At 43.7% G+C, this 22,817-nt stretch overlaps 1 protein-coding gene across 2 annotated transcripts in view; it reads right to left on the bottom strand.

The window, feature by feature from the left end:
- The window catches only part of SSBP4 (single stranded DNA binding protein 4), a 375,270-nt gene extending 372,781 nt beyond the window's left edge, over positions 1-2,489 (bottom strand). For both annotated transcript variants that reach the window (XR_012883594.1, XM_075864484.1), the window contains exon 1: positions 2,284-2,489. Coding sequence is in view for 1 of the 2 variants with exons in the window: in XM_075864484.1 (XP_075720599.1) it covers positions 2,284-2,339 (56 nt within the window). In the remaining variant the exon portion in view is untranslated. The remainder of the gene's footprint in view (positions 1-2,283) is intronic.
- Positions 2,490-22,817: the final 20,328 nt, after the last annotated feature.

Here is a 22,817-nt window from a genome sequence, read left to right as displayed (position 1 = left end):
GAATTGTTTAACAACTTTGAAGAGAGGTACCTGAGCTATTCCAATAAGTAGCGTCCATTCATTTAGTCTTTATCTCACATACATCTGACTCAAAGTGCAGTCTCCTGTACTTCTGACATGAAAAGTGTTTAGGTTATGTTATTTAGAAGTAGCGGGTAGTTTGCTAGTCATATACGATTCGTAACAGTAAAATATTTTAAACTTAAAACATTCAATTATTGGAAATTTACAATATTTTTAGATCTGCCTTGCCAGATTTTCCCCAAAAATTTACATCCCTCTATATTCCATTTTAACTATGAATAAATATTTCTTATGTTTAAACCAGTTCCATTGAAAGACAATGTAGAAGGAGTGTGACATTATGCCTACTTACTACTACTACCACCAACATGGTTAACTACAACACCACCACCACCAATAAGACTGGCCAAATATAATAGAAAAAGCAAAAGTAAGAGAGAAATAGAAGGTATATACCCTGTGTTATCATAGCTTCGGATATTTATATCCTTTTTCTATAAATACTCTATGTTTCTGAGTGTTTGTTTTCAGATAAAATTAGACAATGTAACTTTAAGGGTCACGTTGGCATTAGATGGAAGATAAAGATGTCCATTCACATAAACAGCATATATATGACACTATGCCAACATGTTACAAACATAATGCCCAGGTAGCAGACAGGGCAGACTACACAACAGCTGAATATATGATGAATAGCCATATAAACCTATCTATGAGCATTGAAGTTTGTTCAGTACCTGCTGGAACATTGCACACAGGAAGACAGACCGTGACCCAAAACTTTTACGCTTTAGAAAACTACACTAATAGAAAGACGTGGTCAGGGCACCTAGATAGCAGAAATCAGGAAACTCAATACACAAGTAAACAACACGTCAGAAGAGATGGCAAAAGTATCCTGATGGCAAAGACAAAACATCATAAGAACACCAATGTCAGATATATATATATTATATAAAAGTGTGAAAATAGTGAATTATTACATATCATAATAAACCATATAACTATTTCAAATAGTAAATCATATACACATGTATAGGTATTATATATATATATATATATATATATATATATATAAAGTAGCATGTAACATACAGTACATGTATACATACATACACTCACTTTGATTCACATATACACACAAACCCAGCCATGCTTTGCCAACTTGATCATGCAAATCTCTGAAATCTACTCCATAAAGGCAAAGAATCAGCTGGTGGCACTCTTGTAAGAAATGATATGTAGATCCATATTCTTTAGAGGAATTATTGTCCTGAGCTTGAGAAAACCAGGAGGAGGCAGAGGTGGAGTGTCAGCTTTGTCTTGCCACAATGACAATCAAATTAACTAGTTCTTAGCCATTCTGTGCCCCCCAGCCTGGGCACACAATCACTCGCAGCACTGATTAACTAGATTATACAGCTGCTGATGGGTGAATGGGGTTTTGGGGGTGCTGGTGGCCATACATGTACATACAGGGGATAGGAAGGATAATGAGTTGCGGTGGGATTATGAAGGGTCATTGTTCCAGCTGCCTCTGTATGGGGCACCCCTCGCTGGGCTCTGTATTGTGTGGTTTGGGGGGTGGGTAGGATGAGAAGTATGCTGTACAGGGATTTTCTAAAACGTATATGACAGGCTTCAGCAATGGGTGCCAGAGTGGCTGCAGGATTCAGCCAAAAATGAGGAGGGAATTTCAAGAGTGCTAGTAACTTCATGCAGAGAAGAAGGCAGGAGCAGTGCAGGAGCTGCCATGCTACAAGGTGATCACTTGTCATCATAGGCATCAGCTGGCACCTCTGCATAAACAATGCCTGACATGTACATAGCCAGCTAGCGCTATGGATCAACATCACAATGGAAAAAGTTTCCAAGTCCCTCACAAAGTGCTTAGAGAGGAGCTGATCAGTGATCAATACGTGGTCTACCAGTGCCAGCGGTCTCCCATGCCAGCCTCCAGATAAGGGCATTCGGATCTTAGTCCATGTGTGAGGAAAGTTGCGTGCAGTTCAGAGAAGTGTACAACAAAGCGGTGATCAAATCTGATGCTGAGCTAGCGGAACCCGTACTGTAGCGCCATCCCATGCCCTCCAGTATGCCATACAGCGCCCGGTGCACAGCAGAGACCACCCCGGCTGGCTACAAGGCAAGGAGCGGGGGCTACTAACAAAGTTCCCGGGATCACAGAGCAGGCAGCGCTCGTCTGTCAGCCGGCCGGCACCCCAGTCATGAAATAAAGCAATGGATGGCACTTACTTTTCCCTCGCCTGGCTATCAGAAGGGACAGTGGATCCTTTCCCTTTGGCATACATGCTTGTTTGAGACTTTTCCTACTCAACACCTGTCAAAGGAAGCAGCCAGCAATGCTCTCTCTATCTCCATAGCTACCCCTTCAGTTTTTTACATCCCAAAGCATTGGCCACAAATCAGGCACATTTTCTAATGGGGGATCTTGAAACAGCCAGAGCTTTTTTTTTTTTTTTTCTTTTTTTTTTTTTTTTTTTGTTCGGCTGTTCCAGGAATCGACCACTCCCCCCGCCCTGATGAGAAGGCGCGCGTGTGTGTGAGAGGGAGAGAGCGTGTGTTTCTTCACTCTTAAAGGGGCGACGCCAGGCATGTGAGCAGGCTGTCTAACGGGATGCCAAGGCAGTGGCTACAATCACTCGTTACCCTTGGGGCTTAAAGGGGCCGCATGTCATTTCTGAAGTGCTAAATATCCGTAATATAGTCATTACAATTATTATATTTACTGTGTCATTCCAAGGAAGGAAGTTTATTCAGTAGGAAAATACAGAAATAATAGTTTTATATATATATATATATATATATATATATATATATATAATGTGTGTGTGGCGTTACTATCCAAGCATTAACCCCCTTTATGGCATCTCTAGTAAATGTTGATGCTGGCTTAGTTTTCCTTATTTGTAAGGTTTTCAATGGAATTTTTGTGTTGTTTTTTTTTAATGAGTTTTATTTTATTTAACGTTTTGTACATAATTAGGCCTCATGCTGTACGAAGGCGTAATACGGCGCGCATAAAATCCCTGTTACGTAGGTCTTCATCTCCAGGCAGAATAACAGAAACCTGATGAAAGGGAACTATGTCGCCAGTGTGAACAAAGACATTTTTTTGGAGTGTGGGGGGTTAAAGGTTTTTTTAAATAATTCCTTAGAATGTTTTTATCATAATTTTTCCACTTTTACCTATTTATTACAGCATTTCCCCCAGAGCAGACATAGAAGCCCCAGTTACTGTGACATTTGTGACATCAGACTTGTATCAGATCTAGTTACCGGCAGTGCCACCTCCACTACTGTACACGTGGCTCTCATTGACCCATGCAAAAAACTTCCGTAACAAAAAGGACCAGTGTTGCCCATAGCAACCAATTAGATTCCAGCTTTTATTTTTCCAGAGCAGAGTTAAAAATGAAAGCTAGAATCTGATTGGTTGCTATGCATAGCACTGATACCTTTCTGTTTTACCATTATTTATTCATGCGGTTCAGTAAGCAAACTATTTCTGCCTTCTCTACTGGGTATCCCGTTGGGTACCCAGTCTGCAGCTGTCTGATTTTACATGTTGTTAAAATGGCGAGGCTCTAGAATAAAACTGAAATGATGGGGGGGGGGATTATTTTTCTTACTGGTACATTACACTGTACGCACGATTGATTTGCAGACTATGTTGCCTTTCCTTTCGGATAATGGCTTTATAATACTGTTAGTCCTCCCCCTACAGGGTATAGCCCTAATTCCCTGAAGTTCATGACCTATATTCTTCCAGATCAGATATTGATCAGTTCTTGATATCTCGTTCCGTGAAATTTCACCAACGTGGTTGGCAAGCAATCATTTACGTACTATTTTTTTCATTAAAAAAATGTGAACATATCCTTGCACAATGGAAAAGGGAAATATTCTCAAACGTTTCCTTAGCTAATGTATTCCACAACTTTGTTGAACAAAAATGTGCTGGAAATCAGATCTACCCAATGCAGTATGAAAAAAAAAATCGAGAAAAAAGATACTTGTACCTTTAAAAATTTTTAAAATTAAAGAGTTTAGAGGACTTCCTTCTATCAGCCAAGACAGAGATCTACTGATTTTCCAGATCCAGTGGTGGATTAATATGATCTTGGGTCCTGCGCTGTACATAAGCTATGGGCCCCCACCCCACACATTATATGAATGTTGGCCAAACCCGCAGTTTTTTGCATGAACATCTAACATGTACGGGGGTGTCTGACTCTTCAGCGATGGTAGATGACGAGAGAATTAGGCTACATGCACACGTTGAGTATTTTGCTGCGGGAAATACACACCAAAACCGCGGCAATACGCTGGAAATCCGCAGGTAAAAACTGCACTGGATCGTGCATTTTTCGATGCAGTTTTAAGTTTTAGGGTATGTTCACACGATGAGAGGCATTTACGTGTGAAAAGACAGACTGTTAACAGCTGCCTCGTTTCACACGTAAATGCTCCTCCTCGCATCTTGCGAGCCGTCTGAGACGCTCGTAAATCTTGAGCTGTGCTTCATTGAGTTCAATGAAGAACAGCTCAAATTACGTGGCAAAGAAGTGCCCTGCACTTCTTTGCCGAGGCAGTCCATTTACGCGTCGTCGTTTGACAGCTGTCAAACGACGACGCGTAAATTACAGGTCGTCTGCACAGTACGTCGGCAAACCCATTCAAATGAATGGGCAGATGTTTGCCGACGTATTGTAGCCCTATTTTCAGACGTAAAACGAGGCATAATACGCCTCATTTACGTCTGAAAATAGGTCGTGTGAAACCAGCCTTACTGTGTAAATAGCTGTGTTTTCATGCTGTGGGTTTTGCTGCATATTTCTTCAGAACTAGGGAGATAGAATTCGTAAGTGGAGTCGCAAGATAAATTTACATGCTGCGGTTCCGAATATACGCTCCGCAGGTCAATTTACGTGCAGAACAAAAACGCAGCGTGAACATGAGATTTTTGGAAATCTCATTGACTTTGCTGGTACTGTATTACGCTGCAGTTTTGCCACACACTAAGGCTGGGTTCACACAACCTATTTTCAGGCGTAAACGAGGCGTATTATGCCTCGTTTTACGCCTGAAAATTGGGCTACAATACGTCTGCAAACATCTGCCCATTCATTTGAATGGGTTTGCCGACGTACTGTGCAGACAACCTGTTATTTACGCGTCGTCGTTTGACAGCTGTCAAACGACAACGCGTAAATGGACTGCCTCGGCAAAGAAGTGCAGGGCACTTCTTTGCCACGTAATTTGAGCTGTTCTTCATTGAACTCAATGAAGCACAGCTCAAGATTTACGAGCGTCTCAGCCGCCTCGCAAAATGCGAGGAGGAGCATTTACGTGTGAAACGAGGCAGCTGTTAACTGTCTGTCTTTTCACACGTAAATGCCTCTCAGCGCGTGAACATACCCTAATACGCACGGCAAATCCACACATAATACGCAATGTGTGCATTCGGCCTTAGGGGTCGACCACGTTGGATTTCAACATACCTAATCCCTTTGTTCTCACAGAAGATATGTTTTGCTCCCCCCTCCAAAAAAATCCAAAAAACTCACATTTATAATACATGACAGGTTTAGATACAGCGCCTCAGCAGTACACTGTTCCTGGATATAGTTTATAATAAAAGTCAGCGCTGTGGTGCCTACACATAATTTGCATCTTTCAAATAATTAATCTTTGTATGATAGTATACCTCTAATTAATACAGTCAAACCGTTAAAGAGGCTCTGTCACCAGATTATAAGTGTCCTATCTCCTACATAATCTGATCGGCGCTGTAATGTAGATAACAACAGTGTTTTTTTATTTTGAAAAACGATCATTTTTGACAAAGTTATGAGCAATTTTAGATTTATGCTAATTTGTTTCTTAAAAGACAACTGGGCGTTGTGAAGAGAAGTGTATGACGCTGACCAATCAGTGACTAATCAGTGTCCTACACTCATTGTTCCAGCCCATTGTTACACTGTGATTGTGCAGTGAAAGAAGCTGGGCTGGAACAATGAGAAGTGTATGGCGCTGATTGGTCACTGATTGGTCAGCGTCCTGCACTCCTCTTCACAACGCCCAGTTGGTAAAAAGTAAAAACACGACCAGTTGTCTATTAAGAAACTAATTAGCATAAATCTAAAATTGTTTATAACTTGGTCAAAATTGATCGATTTTCAAAATAAAAACCACTGTTGTGATCTACATTACAGCGCCAATCAGATTATGTAGGAGATAGGGCACTTATAATCTGGTTACAGAGCCTCTTTAACATATAATATCACTATAGAACGAGTAAATATCACCACACTGTTACTCCATAAAACCCAGTATAATAGGTCAATACTACTAATGATACCACTTTATTATCATTAGCAAGTATTATCACCATACATATTACCATCATACTGTTACTCAACAAAACCCAATATACTAAGGCTGGGTTCACACGACCATGTTACGTCCGTAATGTACGGAACGTATTTCGGCCGGAAGACCCGGACCGAACACACTGCAGGGAGCCGGGCTCCTAGCATCATAGTGATGTACGATGCTAGGAGTCCCTGCCTCGCTGCAGGACAACTGTCCCGTACTGTAATCATGATTACAGTACGGGGCAGTAGATCCACGCAGAGGCAGGGACTCCTAGCGTCGTACATCACTATAATGCTAGGAGCCCGGCTCCCTGCACTGTGTTCGGTCCGGGTCTTCCGGCCGAAATACGTTCCGTACATTACGGACGTAACATGGTCGTGTGAACCCAGCCTAAGACTAAGGGTATGTTCACACGGCGGGGGTCCGTAACGGCTGAAATTACGGGGATGTTTCAGCCTGAAAACATCCCCGTAATTTCAGCCGTACCGGCATGTGCAGGCGCTTGAACGCCGCGTCAATTACGGCCGTAATTAGCGCTGCTATTCATTGGAGTCAATGAATAGCGGCTCCAATTACGGCCAAAGAAGTGACAGGTCACTTCTTTGACGCGGGCGTCTATTTACGCGCCGTCATTTGACAGCGGCGCGTAAATATACGCCTCGTGTGAACAGACAAACGTCTGCCCATTGCTTTCAATGGGCAGATGTTTGTCAGCGCTATTGAGGCGCTATTTTCAGACGTAATTCGGGGCAAAAACGCCCGAATTACGTCCGTAAATAGGCCGTGTGAACATACCCTTACACTATACAAGGGCCAAATAATACCGCCACACCATGACCACATATTACCACTACATAGTAACTTAACAATACCACCAAACTGTTACTGAAGAATACCTCCACACCATGACCACACATTACCACCATACAGTGACTGTATAACACCAACATACTGTTACTGAATAATACCTCTACACCATGATCATATATTACCACCACATATTTACTGAATAATACCACCATACTGTTAGTGAATACTACCACCACAACATGACAACATATTACCAACATATAGTGACTGAATAATACCACAATACTGTTATTGAATAATACTGCCATATAATGGCCACATTTTACCACTACATCTATGACTAAATAATACCACCATGATGCAACTGAATAATACTGCCACACCATGACCACATATTACTATGACATGGTGACTGAATAATACCACTATACTGTTACTGAATAAATACCAATATTACCAGCATGCAGTGACCATAAAGTGCTAGATACCAGTTCTACACAGACGCTCTGGAGACCAAATAAGTGATTACAGTACAATCACAGCCAGTGACTCACAGGTGATGTCTTCTCAGATTGGGGTAGTTCACTTTTCCTTTTCTTCTTCATCCGGTTCAGACCACCATGACAACTTCTGCGGGCCACGACTTGTCTCTCCAGAATTTGAGACACGGACATCTTTGTCTCCTTGCTTTTCCATCACACTCCCCACCTATTCCAAACCTCTACACAAACTTTCCATCCATAGTACCCCAGATGGTATTAATGCCACCCTTGGTGCCCCACACAGTAATTGCCACTTTTAATTCCCCTGTACAGTAATAGTGTCCACTTTGGACTCCACCCAGTGATAGTACTGCCACCACACAGTAATAGTGCCCCCTTTGTGCCCTCACTCTGATTTAATGCCCCCTGTAATGCCCCTTTAATGCCCCCACTCAGTAAAAATTCCCCCTTTTATGCCCTCACAGTAATAATACCGCTATTATGCTATATAGTGTCTCATAGGCTGCAGGCCTAAATTACTCTATGGCCTACAGGAGTAAATGACGGGGCACAGAGCCAATAGATCTTTGCTCCGCCATCATTTGGCACGTTTCAGGGGCTGATGGGGCCCTGGAGCCATAGGCACCGACAGAGCCCTGGGCCCCGGGGCGGTTGCTCCAACTGCCTCTCTGGTAATCTGCAACTGCCCGAAGTTAAAGGGGTTATCCCAACTGGACAACCCCTTTAATAATGAAGCTTGTGCCAGCTTGACTCTTCAGCTCCTACTATGGGTATTCAAATTGTATGTATACCTCATTCTGTTGCACAAGCAGAAACAGAGAAGGGAAAGACTAATACCCTTGTAAGAGTATTGCAATTTCTAGTATGCAGGGCTAAATGCTTAAAGTGTACGGTCCAGGGCCGTCTCTAGGTTTATGTGGGCCCTTGGGCGACACATACTTAGTGGACCCCTTTGCGGGGGAAGTCAGTGTGGCAGTAAAACAGCAGAAAACTGCAGTTTGTGCCTCCATATAGAAGTTAGGCCCTGTTTATGCTCCCATATAGAAGTTAGGCCCCCATTATGTGCGCCCATATAAAAGTTGGACCAGTTTATGTCACCATATAGAAGTTAGGCCCCCAGTTTGTGCCCCATATACATAGTGCCCTCTGTAGATAATGCCACAGTGCCCTCTATAGATAGTGCCACAGTGCCCTCTATAAATAGTGCCACACACCCCCTGTATATAATGCCACAGTGCCCTCTGTAGATAGTGCCACACTGCCCCTTTAGATAGTGCCACACACACCCCCTGTAGATAGTGCCACACACACCCCCTGTAGATAATGCCATACACCCCCCCTAGTAGATAGTGCCACACACACCCTCTTCTAGATAGTGCCACACACACCCCTTTGTAGATAGTGCAACACACCCCCCTGTGTCGACAACGCTCTGGAAAGATTACACTCCTAGACAGGGACTCCTAGGAGAAAAAATTCCCGACAAGAGCGTCGGCAACGCTCTGGCAGGTTTTCTCGTCCAGGAGGAGCCCCAGACGTCACTGTCCATATTTGGACAGGGACGTCAGTGGCTTATGCAGGAGCGGAATCCCTGTCCAGAGCGTCTGCAACGTTCTGGCCGGGGATTCTGCTCCTGGAGGAGCCATGACGGCAACATAATGCACCTGGCAGCTGAGTGGGCCCCCCTAAAGGGCAGTGGGCCCCGACACATGCCCGCGTTTGCCGGGTACTGACACCGGCCCTGAGTGGACCTTCTATTTCATTTTTTTACATAAATGTTCCCAAAAATTTCCAAATTAATTACACTATTTAAATATTTTTCATAAAGTGAAAACCATATAATAAATGTATCAGGAATTAGTATATATATGACCAAAAAAGTAGAGTGGTCCCTTATGTAACAATGGCCTCAGGTAACAATATTTTCAACATACAATTGTCTTTTCTGGGTCATTGTAACTTGAAACCACATTCAACATACAATGCCACAGGCAGCCCACTGTGTGTATTGTACAGGACTCTGAAGACACTCCTGTCCTCATCAAAGTGATTTATAGCTTCCAGCAGCCATTTCTGACTTATATATGTAAGGACTTGCTTTATTTGTATTAGTTATTTGCCTAAAGTTCACGACCAGCTTTCAGCCAAGCTGTCAGTTCAGTTGAACGGACGGAATCAGCTTTGGCGTAACGACACAGCTTCTATGTATACAGGATACAAAGAAGTTTTTTCTTAAATAGTAAACATTTTTTTTGTAAAAATCAAGTGAAAAGTTGTTTAAAATCACATAAAACATTGCTTTTTTTTTAAAAGAAAATTCTCTACATAGGTGTACATAGCCTTTAAACTAAACTTTAATTTAGTTGGCAGTATAATTTTAGAATATTTAACTGACACACCATCTCAATGACATTCATGGATCTAGGTTTATATCTTGTTTTTTAAGATTTAAATGTAAAAACGAAATAGCAATTTGGAGAGCTGCAGAAATATAAATTTCTATTTTTAATAATAACCAAGATAATTTTTTTTTTCGAAATGATGTGTAGTTGTTTTGTTTTTTTTATTCATATAAAGCAGCAATCCCATGAGAGGTGATAGATGCACCTAGGCCCAGTTGCTTTATGGGGGCTCGATAGGACATTTGCTCCATAGGAGGACACCAGTACCACAAATAATGTGTGATAGTTGGAGGGCCCTGTTATAGTTTTTGCAACGGGCCCAAGAGCTTCAAGTTACTCCTCTGCTTTATTTCTGCAGAGCTCCAGGCTTCCCCCTTACTGAGGCTTATTTAACTCAGTATACCGTGGCATTGTAGAGCGCCGCTATGTACTTACCGGTCTCCGGCATCTTTGCTGCTCTCCTCCCCTTCATCGTCTGACGGTCGATCTAGCCACGGACACTCTCTACTGGGTCCAAGCGCAAAATCTATTTCCTCTCTGATACCTTGGGTATATAAGACCTCCTTTCTCCTCATGTTTTGCAAGAGCAATTTGGTTCCCTTGAGTTCCTAGTGTTAAAAGTGTATTCCTGCAGTCTTGTTTATAAATTCCTGTGTACCGGTTTTTTGCCTCTTTTTGACCTCCTGTGCCTGCCCTAGGCTTTAGCTACATGTACCGTGACGAACCCCTGACATTTAGCTCACCAGACCCTCTTCTTTTTCTTCACGTCAGCTGTCAACAAGGGAGAGACCTGGGGTTCCCCCACAGTGAAGTCCACATTCCTGTACAGGGGTTAAAGGGTGAATACCAGGGGTTCCCCTAGACTCTTCTCCCCGGAGTAGCCCCAAGTTAAATCCCTTGGTGACAAGGAGGGTTCACGCCGACCCCCGGTGGGCCAGATACAGACCATTCCTCAGGCTTCGTGACAGGCATTTACCACACTGGGGATTTAACTACTTAGAAAAAAGGTGGAGTCATACACTATTATATCAATATGCCATGAATAAAAAATCACAATCTTTATTTGTGGCATATGTTTAAATTATTACAAATATTAGGGATTTCTATAAAGAACTCCAACAAACAACACAGAGTGTATAGAGATAGGTTACCTAATACAAAAAGTAATAACATTCCCAATAAACAAAATCACATTAAAGATGGTCCTGGAACACCAGTTCCTAGAGTATAATCATGTGATCTACTCTAACTATTCAGGCAACAATGTGCTAATAAGGTGCTGGTCAAATACATGGATTAGAGATCTTACTCATATCCCAGGTAGTATATCCACGCTGTCTAGCACCCTAATGCGCGTTTTGCGTATATGCCTAAAGAGGCTCTGTCACCAGTTTAATACTTCTCTATCTCCTACCAAATCTAAGTCGCTCCGGTGACGTTATATACATCAAAGTGTTTATCTCCTACCTAATTTAATAGAAAGTATTAAACTGGTGACAGAGCCTCTTTAAGTCCTGTACGTTGTGAGGTGGGGCCTCCATGGATCAGACTTGTTTTTCCTGCACATCCCACATATGCTTGATAAGATTGAGATACGGGACATTTGAAGGCCATGTCAACAACTTGAACTCTTTGCCATGTTCCTCAAACCATTACTGAACATTTTTTGCTGTGTGGCAGGGCACATTATCCTGCTAAAAGAGGCCACTGCCATTAAGAAGTACTATTAGACAAAGGAGTCTCACAGGACACATAAACAGTCAAGGTGGGAAGCAGAAAATCTCAACCACCTACTACATTTATTGGAGACAAGGACTCCAAAATCAATATATAAACACTAGAGAAGAAAGGAGTCCATAGCTATCAAGTATGAAAAAATATCTTTATTAAATAACAAAAAATGAGAATCTAAAACACATCTCTAACTGGATCAGCATTTACATGTACAGACAATAGTTATATGTACACACAGTGTATAGCATGGGAAGTCACGATGTCAAGACAAAAGGAACAGAGTAGAGAAGCTGAAAGTGAAAGCTTACACCTGATAGAGGTAACAGGTGAAATGACAGTAAGTGAGACCCGACAGAGCCTCAATGGTGAGCTTACCCATGTTCAAATAACGTGGTGGCTTGACGCAGGGAGTAAGATGGCGCCCCGACGCGCGTTTCGCTTGTAGCTTTATCAAGGGGTGCAGTCTCCATGTCAGTAACCCATTTAAATCCTATACCGTGGTAGTCATGTGGTCTGATTGTGGCCAATCCGTGCTGGCCATGCTGACGTATGGGCGTGATTTGCATGACGATGCGAGACTACCGCAGCCGGGCGCCGTCGCCCAATAGCGCATGCGCGAATCCCGGGACGCGTCACCAGGGAAACGGCGCAGGATTGTACTGTAGATATGAATGGGGTGTACTTCTTTGTTGGTCTGCAACAAAGTTTAGGTAGGTGGTACATGTCAAAGTAACATCCACATAAATGCTAGGACCCAAATTTTCTCAGCAGAACATTGGCAAGAGCATCACACTACCTCTACCGGTTTTCCTTCTTCCCAAAGTGCATCCTGGTGCCATCTCTTCACCAGGTAAGCGACGCACACAAAAAAAAAACGTGATTCATCTGACCAGGCTGCCTTCTTACATTGCTCCATGGTCCAGTTCTGATGCTCACCCATTTGTAAGGCAGAGTACCAGCAAGGACCACAGGGTTAGTCGCAATAAGGAAACAGATGGCCAAGGTGTTGCTAATAAGAAGTCCTTTACTGACTGGTAGTTTATACACTTGGACAGAAGGGTATAAACACTTCTCAGAAGAGAGGCACCATCTCTTTAACGTTACACAGCAAAATGGCAGCAATGGTGGCTCACCAACGTCACTTGGTTTACTTGGAAAGAGCTTTAACTCCTCCCTGATGTCCCTACACCGGATGCATCCCCATCAGTTAAGGCACAGTAACATACCATTGTAAATGCCACCTGGGCTGCTTCTCCATTGGAGGGGGAATGAGAAGAGGAGTCTGATAATTGGAAAAATAGGCATTGTTCTGTAATGAAATATATTACAAAGTTTCCTATCACTGCTTGTACTATTGATTAATGGGAAAAAATGTAAATGACATTTACACTTTAAAGGGTATTCCCTTCTTATAAATTTATTGCATATTGCTGAGCATATCGGTGGGAGTCCAATCTCTGGCACGCCCACCGATCTTGAGAATAAAGGGGCCACAGCGGTGAATCAGCACTGCCTCTCACTGTTTTTCTCTTCACTGCGGCTGCCACCTTGGCCACTCATTTGAATGGGACTGGCTGCAGTTACCTGTACAGCTGGGTGGTCAGAAGCACGGATGTAAAGGAAAAACTTAGAAGGGGACAAAGAGCTGAATCAGCACAGTGGCCCATTCATTCTTAGGACCTTAGGGTCAGTGGGGGTCCAGAGGTTGGAACTCCACCGATCATAAAGTGATGCTATATTTTAGCTATATGGCATCACTCAGGGGCGTAACTAGGAAAGACTGGGCCCCATAGCAAACTTTTGACTGGGGCCCCCCCTCCCCCGGGTGTCACACAACCCCCCCCCTTGTAGATAGTGCCTTTTTTACAGCCCCCCCTGTAGATAACGCCATACAGCCCCCCTCTGTAGATAGCGCCATACATCCCCCTGTAGAGAACGCCATACAGCCCCCTGTAGATTATGCCATACAGCCCCCCTGTAGATAACGCCATACAGCCCCCTGCAGAGAACGCCATACAGCCCCCCCCTGTAGAGAACGCCATACAGCCCCCCCTGTAGGGAAAGCCATACAGCCCCCCCTGTAGAGAACGCCATACAGCCCCACCCTGTAGGGAACGCCATACAGCTCCCCCCCTGTAGGGAACGCCATACAGCCACCCCCCCTGTAGGTAACGCCATACAGCGTTCCCCCCCTGTAGGGAACGCCATACAGCGTCCCCCCTCCCAAAAAAATGCGACCTACAGTGTGTCCTACAAAATACATGTATCCCCTCTCCACAGGATCTCCACAGGATAGGGGATACATGTGTGATCGCTGGCAGTGATAGGGAGAACGGGGGACTGAAAGTCCCCTGAACTTCTCCATGACAAACCTCTGACTTCCGGCGTCTGCGCAGCTCAATAAAAATGAAAGGAGCGCTGGTCACACATGCGCACAAGCGCGACCGGCGCTCCATTCATTTCTACGGAGCTGCCGACACAGACCCCGGAAGTCCGAGGTTTGTGATGGAGAACTTAAGGGGACTTTCAGTCCCCCGTTCTCCCTATCAATGCCAGCGATCACACATGGATCCCCTATCCTGTGGAGAGGGGATACATGTCTTTTGCTCTATTTTGCGCCTTCAGGACCAGACACCGTTTAGCCCTTTTTAGCACGTGTTAGTTAAATGGCTATAACTTTTTTATTTGTTGGGCTAACGACGTCATTTTTGCGACATTTTTTCCATAGACAATGCAGGTTTAATTTTTTATCGTTTTTATACACACCTTTTTTGCTATTTTAGAATTTTTATTCATAAAGTTTGAAAATAATAGTAAAAAAATAAGCTTTTTTACATTTCAGCTATTTTTTTTTGGTAATAACATAGTTTTATCCTAAAATAGACCTTTTATTTGTGATCGTCATTGTCTACCGTAAATTTTAATATATTACATGTCTATATTAGGGTAATTGGGTCAGCGCTAGCGTTACAACAATGATTGGTGGGGGGGGAACGTTTTTTTTTTTGGGGTGGGTATTTTATGTGTATTTATTATTTGCATTTTTTTTGCACTTTACTTTATTATTTTTTTATTACTATGGTCTGTCCCTCAAAGGTCAAAGAAGACCTTTGGGGAACTTTATATATTTTTTTTCTTTCTTTTACACCATGTTTTTCCACTGTAACTGGAGCTGCACAGCAGCCCCAGTTACAGGGGAAATCAGCCCTCTCATAGTGACGATTGTCACTAATAGGGCTGTGCTGGGTCTAGTAAGACCCAGCAGTAGCCTGCCACTAACGGCACCCGGCGATCATGTGACCAGTCACATGATCACCGGGAGGAATAGAGACAGCGCCGCAGCTGCTGTCTCTATTCCTGTACACAGCGCGTATTTAGCGCTGTGTACAAGTGATCAGAGAAGACAGAAGCAGCTAAAGCTGCTTCTATCCTCTCCTCAGTGTCCCCGGCAGTCACTGACAGCCGGAGACCCGACATTCAGCTGCCCGATCGCGCGGGCAGCAAGTTAAAACCCGAGCCGTAGAAAGTCTATGGCTCGGGTTTTAAGGACCCTGACCGCTGGCCGTAAAAATACAGCCAGCGGTCGGGAACCAGTTAATGGCAGAGCGGGGAGATAACTCCCTGCTCTGCCGTAGTGTTCAGTGGCGTCCCGCTGTAGCAGCCGTAGCGGCTGCTAGCGGAGCCTCCGGCCATGGTGGGGGCCCGTGCCGGCGGGCGACACGGGCCCCCTCATGCCGCGGGCCCCGTACCAGCCGCTACGGCGGTAGTTACACCACTGGCATCACTTTATAAAATGGCAATAACCCTTTAAATGGCATAATACTGGGAACAACTGACATGGTAAAAGATTTGTTACTGTATTGTAAGCTGAATTATATGAAACCAGTGCTGGACATCTGCCAAGGCAAATTAGGTCATGGAAATCCTCAAATGGGGAATAGATGCACAGGATAAACTCATAGGGGGGAATTTATCAAGTCTGCTGTTTCATACGCCAGTCTTAATATAAAAAGCGCTGGAGTAAAATACGCCTAACTTATTAAGAGGCGCATCTCAGGCCAGCCATTCGCCAGAAAGTCAAATCTATGGCTGCTATGAGCTGGTGTAGAATTGTGCTATTATTTATACCAATTTCTTATGTAAATTATAATAAATTTGTCGGCCTGCAGGTAAAGGGGCTTGAGCTGCGTAAATACCTCAAAAGTCAAATTTTTTTTGCTGTGTTCGCGGCTTTCTACGCAGGAAAACTGGCGTAGAATGTTTCAGAAATTTCCCCTATAGTTTTATCTTGCAAATCACTAAACAAATTGCACATGGATTAATGTGTACAAGTTTGAGCACCAGTTCATAAGAAGGACAAAGCAAAGTTGGAGTAAGTTTAGAGGTGTATAACCATGGAAGAACTGTAGATAATGGGTGGAAGGCAGTAGCAAGAAATATTAGCAAAATATGGGTCATTTTGCTAATAATTATTATGTACGAATAAATTAAAGTTATAGAGATACAGTCCTTCCAATTCTATGTTTTTATCTGTAAGGGCCTAATTTTGGTCCCCCCTGTATGAGCCTGAGTGAAGAACTGCTAAGTAAGAGCAGCTCCCACTCTAATAGACTCGGCCCATCCAAATAGTACATGGTTGGCTATTTATTTTAATGGCCAGCATATAATACTACATCTTCCCTGCAGAGGAATAAAAAAAAATATATATGGTTGGATACATGAATGACATAATATTACAAAATTACATGTGGTCTACCCTAGATTGCTTGGGATGGGTAATTGACTCAGCGATTTACTCTGACTGCTATTTTTTAAATAAGGAATCGTGTTTGTATTCTATAAAATGAGGACAATCCTCAACTAATTTTTTTTTTAAGAATTTGGCTATAATTTCTTGGTAAGTCATATTAATAGATATGGTTAATGATATTAAAAGTTCATGTAAATGTTTTGAGTGATTATTATTGCCCTTGATGGAAATGGGAAGTATTCACACACATACATTTTCTCACACTTAATGATCAGAATAAGTTATTTTAAACTGAAACAAGAAAGTGTACAGTACGTGTTCCTTTTTTTGTTGTTGTTTTTTCTAATGGTAGTAATGTAGGTTGAGTAATCATAATAAAGAGGAAGAATTTGTCAAAGATTTCTGATAAGATATCATAGAACAGTCTATAGCAAGATTTAAAGAGAACATATCAGTTAGTAAAGGAAGGGGTCAATCAGTAAGGAACACCAGCATCCAACTTAATGTTGATAGCCAAGTCTGATTGATTACTTTTGTCCCCTGAATGAAATGGGCGGGTGGTAGATCTTATTATGCAGGGGACAATAGAAAGGTCATCTGATGGCTCTGCAGGCTCCATTCAAACTCAGCTGTCCCAATGGTCTATTCATTTGAGTATTTGGGACAACATATTTTTAGGAATTTTTCTATAGGAGCAGATGTAAATATGGAGAAGGTGATAGCTGTATGTTTGAGCGTGGCTGTCCAAGCTCAAAACATTTACTATAATTTACGCCAGAACCTGGTGTAAATTATAACGCAAATCTACTCCAGCTTGTAGCTGGTGTAGGTTTGACTTTCTGACACTTGGACAGCCAGAGATGCGCCTAATTTCTTAATAAATAAGGTGCATCCTACTCCTTCGCTCCTTAGATTAAGACTGAAGTCTGAAAAGCCAGTCTTAATAAATTCCCCCCAATATGTTTGAGTTGGAGTGCTACCTTACCTGGTGTTCCAAAAAGCCCACAATGTGATCATAAATGAATACGGTATGATCTCACAGACTCATGATGCTTGTCCTTGGGGGGAGTTTTCTGGCTCAAAAGTAGCCAAACTGCATGTTTCACAGTATTTGAGGAAGCGTCTGTGTCTTTAAGATCGCTCTGACTAGTAATCAGTGGCGGATTAAGAAGACCATGGGACCTGGGCTGTTACCCAAACTTGGGCCCCCCTTCTCCACCGCCACCCTGCCGCACCGTAACTATTGCTAACACTAGCTTTTTGCACAAGCATTAAAAAATGGGTGATACGATTCCCCTTTCACAGGGCTGTGTGCCTACATACTGACAGTATCACACTGTGCAGGGACACAGCGCCAATCTCCCATGTAGACAGTGCCACACACACACCCCCCCTGTAGCTAGAGCCACACACACACACACCCCTGTAGATAGAGACACACACACACACCCCTGTAGATAGAGCCACACACACCCCCCTATAGATAGCATCACACAGCACTCCCCCTTATATATAGTGCCACACAGCACCCCCCCCCTTGTATATAGTGCTACACAGCATCGCTACACTGCAGCCCTGGGATGACATTTTATCCCATATGACTGCTGTAGCCTGTGATTGGCCTGTGATTGGCTGCAGCGGTCACATGGGGTGAAATGTCATCCCAGGAGGCAGGCCCGGACAAAGAAACAGAATTCTGGGCAAGTATAAGATTTTTATTTTTTCTAAATTGCGTTTTTACATAACATCTGCTATCTGTTGCAGGTTTTACCTCCCCATTGAATTAAATGGGGAAAACCCGAAACAAATGAGCAGCATTTACGCAAATACAATTGACATGCTGCGGAATAAAAAACCGCACCGCAGGTCAATTTCTGAGCTTTTTTTTCCCCACTTATCATTTACGCAGCGTGTGAATGAGAATTGTTCACATCTAATCTACTCTGCTGCTACTGTATTAGGGCTTGTCCACACTTAACGGAATTGCTGCGTATTTTCCGCCCGGAAAATACGCAGAATACGTTAGCAGCAAAGTGAGTGAGATTTACCAAATCTCATCCAGACGCTGCGTAAAATTTCCGACCAGACATTTTGTCCTGCGGTGCGTATTTCTTGTACTGCAGCATGTCAATTCCTGCTGTGGAAAGTGGACAGAATTGATGGGTTTTTTCAGAGGAGACGTCACCATCCCCCAACATTGAGAAAAACGCAGCAAAATACGCACCATTTTCTGCAGCAAAAATGCAGGAAATGGTACTTTTATTCTGCAGCAAAATTTCTGCTAGTTTCTGCGGAATTGCTGCAGAAATATATATATATATAGTGAAGGAAATAAGTATTTGATCCCTTGCTGATTTTGTAAGTTTGCCCACTGTCAAAGACATGAACAGTCTAGAATTTTTAGGCTAGGTTAATTTTACCAGTGAGAGATAGATTATATAAAAAAAAAAAAAGAAAATCACATTGTCAAAATTATATATATTTATTTGCATTGTGCACAGAGAAATAAGTATTTGAGCCCCTACCAACCATTAAGAGTTCAGCCTCCTCCAGACCAGTTACACGCTCCAAATCAACTTGGTGCCTGCATTAAAGACAGCTGTCTTACATGGTCACCTGTATAAAAGACTCCTGTCCACAGACTCAATTAATCAGTCTGACTCTAACCTCTACAACATGGGCAAGACCAAAGAGCTTTCTAAGGATGTCAGGGACAAGATCATAGACCTGCACAAGGCTGGAATGGGCTAGAAAACCATAAGTAAGACGCTGGGTGAGAAGGAGACAACTGTTGGTGCAATAGTAAGAAAATGGAAGACATACAAAATGACTGTCAATCGACATCGATCTGGGGCTCCATGCAAAATCTCACCTCGTGGGGTATCCTTGATCCTGAGGAAGGTGAGAGCTCAGCCGAAAACTACACGGGGGGAACTTGTTAATGATCTCAAGGCAGCTGGGACCACAGTCACCAAGAAAACCATTGGTAACACATTACGCCGTAATGGATTAAAATCCTGCAGTGCCCGCAAGGTCCCCCTGCTCAAGAAGGAACATGTACAGGCCCGTCTGAAGTTTACAAATGAACATCTGGATGATTCTGAGAGTGATTGGGAGAAGGTGCTGTGGTCAGATGAGACTAAAATTTAGCTCTTTGGCATTAACTCAACTCGCCATGTTTGGAGGAAGAGAAATGTTGCCTATGACCCAAAGAACACCGTCCCCACTGTCAAGCATGGAGGTGGAAACATTATGTTTTGGGGGTGTTTCTCTGCTAAGGGCACAGGACTACTTCACCGCATCAATGGGAGAATGGATGGAGACATGTACAGTCAAATCCTGAGTGACAACCTCCTTCCCTCCACCAGGACATTAAAAATAGCTCGTGGCTGGGTCTTCCAGCACGACAATGTCCCGAAAACATATAGCCAAGGCAACAAAGGAGTGGCTCAAAAAGAAGCACATTAAGGTCATGGAGTAGCCTAGCCAGTCTCCAGACCTTAATCCCATAGAAAATTTATGGAGGGAGCTGAAAATCCGATTTGCCAAGCGACAGCCTCGAAATCTTAATGATTTACAGATGATCTGCAAAGAGGAGTGGGCCAAAATTCCATCTAACATGTGTGCAAACCTCATCATCAACTACAAAAAAAACGTCTGACTGCTGTGCTTGCCAACAAGGGTTTTGCCACCAAGTATTAAGTCTTGTTTGCCAAAGGGATCAAATACTTATTTCTCTGTGCACAATGCAAATAAATATATATAATTTTGACAATGTGATTTTCAGTTTTTTTTTTTTTATATAATCTATCTCTCACTGGTAAAATTAACCTAGCCTAAAAATTCTAGACTGTTCATGTCTTTGACAGTGGGCAAACTTACAAAATCAGCAAGGGATCAAATACTTATTTCCTTCACTGTATATATATATATATATTCAGGAGAAATAAATCTTGCAGCACTCCAACAGGATGAATGAAAAAAAACTGTGATTTATTCAAGCCACCATACAGCGGTGCAACGTTTCAGTCCAACATTAGGACTGAAACACATACATACACATACATACATAGGTTACATATATATACATATACATATATACACATGCATACATTATACACATATAAAGTACACATTGTAAACACACATGCACTTACCTTTTATGTAGGATATTTGTGAGTCTTCACTGCAGCTCTTCTCCTGCTCACAGCCCGACACAGAGCCCGCCGACAGTCTCCCCTCCCCCATGTCCCGACAGCTAGCAGCAGGAGGAGAGATGTTTAGAGCAGGGAAGGGGGGCTGGAGGGGGAGCTTCTAAAGAAGCAGAGACCACGGCTGCTAAGTAGGTGCGAAGCTCCCCTCGTCTCATGACAGGTGCGTTCCTGGCACCGGGGCTCCCTCCGGTGCTAGCGACGCCACTGGGCATGAGGGGGTTTGGGTGGCTATGAGCCCCCTGGGAGCATTGGGCCCCGGGCGGCCGCCCGAACCGCCCTAATGATAATCCGCCACTGCTAGTGATCTTGTTTCTGGGCAGTTCTGTTTACTTCCTGAGCCTATCCCACTTCTCTGTCTTCTTCCTGTCAGGTGTAGGGTGGGGTATTTATACCTGGTCTTCTCCCTCTTTCTTTGCTTGTGAATTTTCTCCTTTCTTAGATTTGGTGATCAAGTTCTCACTTACTCTGTGCCCTAGACTTCTGGACTTCTTGGAAACTGACCTTGGCTAGTTTTTCGTTAACCCCTTGTTTGCCGATTTTGATTATCTGCTCCCGGCTGTTCTGACCTCTGCTGTACCTAATTTCCACTAGCTCTGTTTTGGACTTTCTGTTTACGCACTGGATGTTTGGCTACCTGTTCAGGTATAGCCTGCATTGCACCCCTTATCCAACACTGAACTCTTTTAGAACAACCTGGGTTCTGTGCAGCAAAAACCATCCCGCATTGCGGTGGGCTCTGCTGAATACCTCAGAGTAGTCATAGATTCTGTCAATCAGAGTTGTGACGGATTTGGGGTTGCGGTTTTATTTGCACGCTTACTCCCGACAGTCTCCAGCAGCCATTTGGGAAATGCGCAACCAGTGATTCCTTAACAATTTGTATGCAGAGTATTAGGCTTACAATTGTTAGGGAGAAATTATATGTTTAGATCAGGGGTGGGGAACGTCCGGCCGTATAAGGCCCGCGAGATCATTTGGTCTGGCCCGAACTCACTCAGACCCCCGTGCCACTGCGTCATTCGCTACTTGGCACCATCTGCCCTATTCACTCACATTTAGGAGCAAGAGGAGGGTGGACGGAGCCAGGTATGGTGGCGGCGGTCTGAGTGAGGTCGGTGCATGCTGGCCCGAGAGTGGACCAGTACGGTCACCTGACCTGAGCCAACTGATCTCACGTCAGTGACGTGAGGTCAGGTGACTTAGGTTAGGTGACTGGACTGCTCCACTCCCGTCACAGCACGCACCAACCTCACTGACTGCCGCTGCCACCATGTCATTCCCTGCTTGGCTCCATCCACCCTACTAACTCACAGTTAGGCGTAGGAGGAGGGCGGATGGAGCCAAGTATGGTGGCGGTCTGAGGGAGGCCAGTGCGTGCCGGCCCGGGAGTGGACCAGTCCAGTCACCTGATCCGAGTCACCTGACGTGAGGTCAGGTGACTGGACTGCTCCAATCCCGGGTCGGTATGCATTGACCTCCTCACTCAGACCGCCGCATCCTCAATCACTAGTTGTGAATGGGAGTACTTGGCTCCATCTGCCCTCCTCCTGCTCCTGACCTAAAATTTGGAAACTTAGCTGAGGCTCAAATGTAGACATTTAGCAGTAGTGTAGACATAGGACCTGTCCTAAACGCATGAAGTGAGGTCAGGTGACTTAAAGGGGTTTTCCCATCAAGGACATTTATGATATATCCACATATCCATGTCATAAATGTCAGATAGGTGCGGGTCCCAGATCTATCTTTAGAACAGGGCCCTCTAAACTCCGTTCCACCTCTTTGTGTTGTGGCTGAAGCTTGTGATTTCCGACCATGAATAAGAAAACAGCGTAGCTCGCAAATTGGAACAACTTACTGCTGAAAGCAGTTGTTTTCAAAACTTACCATTTGAAAGAGTCGATTGCGCTCCAGATGTCCGACGCAGCAGCAACGGCATCAATACCGGCTAACATCACATGCCTCCCCAAAGAGAAGC

Source organism: Rhinoderma darwinii, chromosome 1 (assembly GCF_050947455.1).
Source record: "Rhinoderma darwinii isolate aRhiDar2 chromosome 1, aRhiDar2.hap1, whole genome shotgun sequence".
NCBI classification, from domain to species: Eukaryota; Metazoa; Chordata; class Amphibia; order Anura; family Rhinodermatidae; genus Rhinoderma; species Rhinoderma darwinii.
Note: the sequence above shows the minus strand (reverse complement) of the source record. Positions and strands in the feature narration are given on the sequence as shown.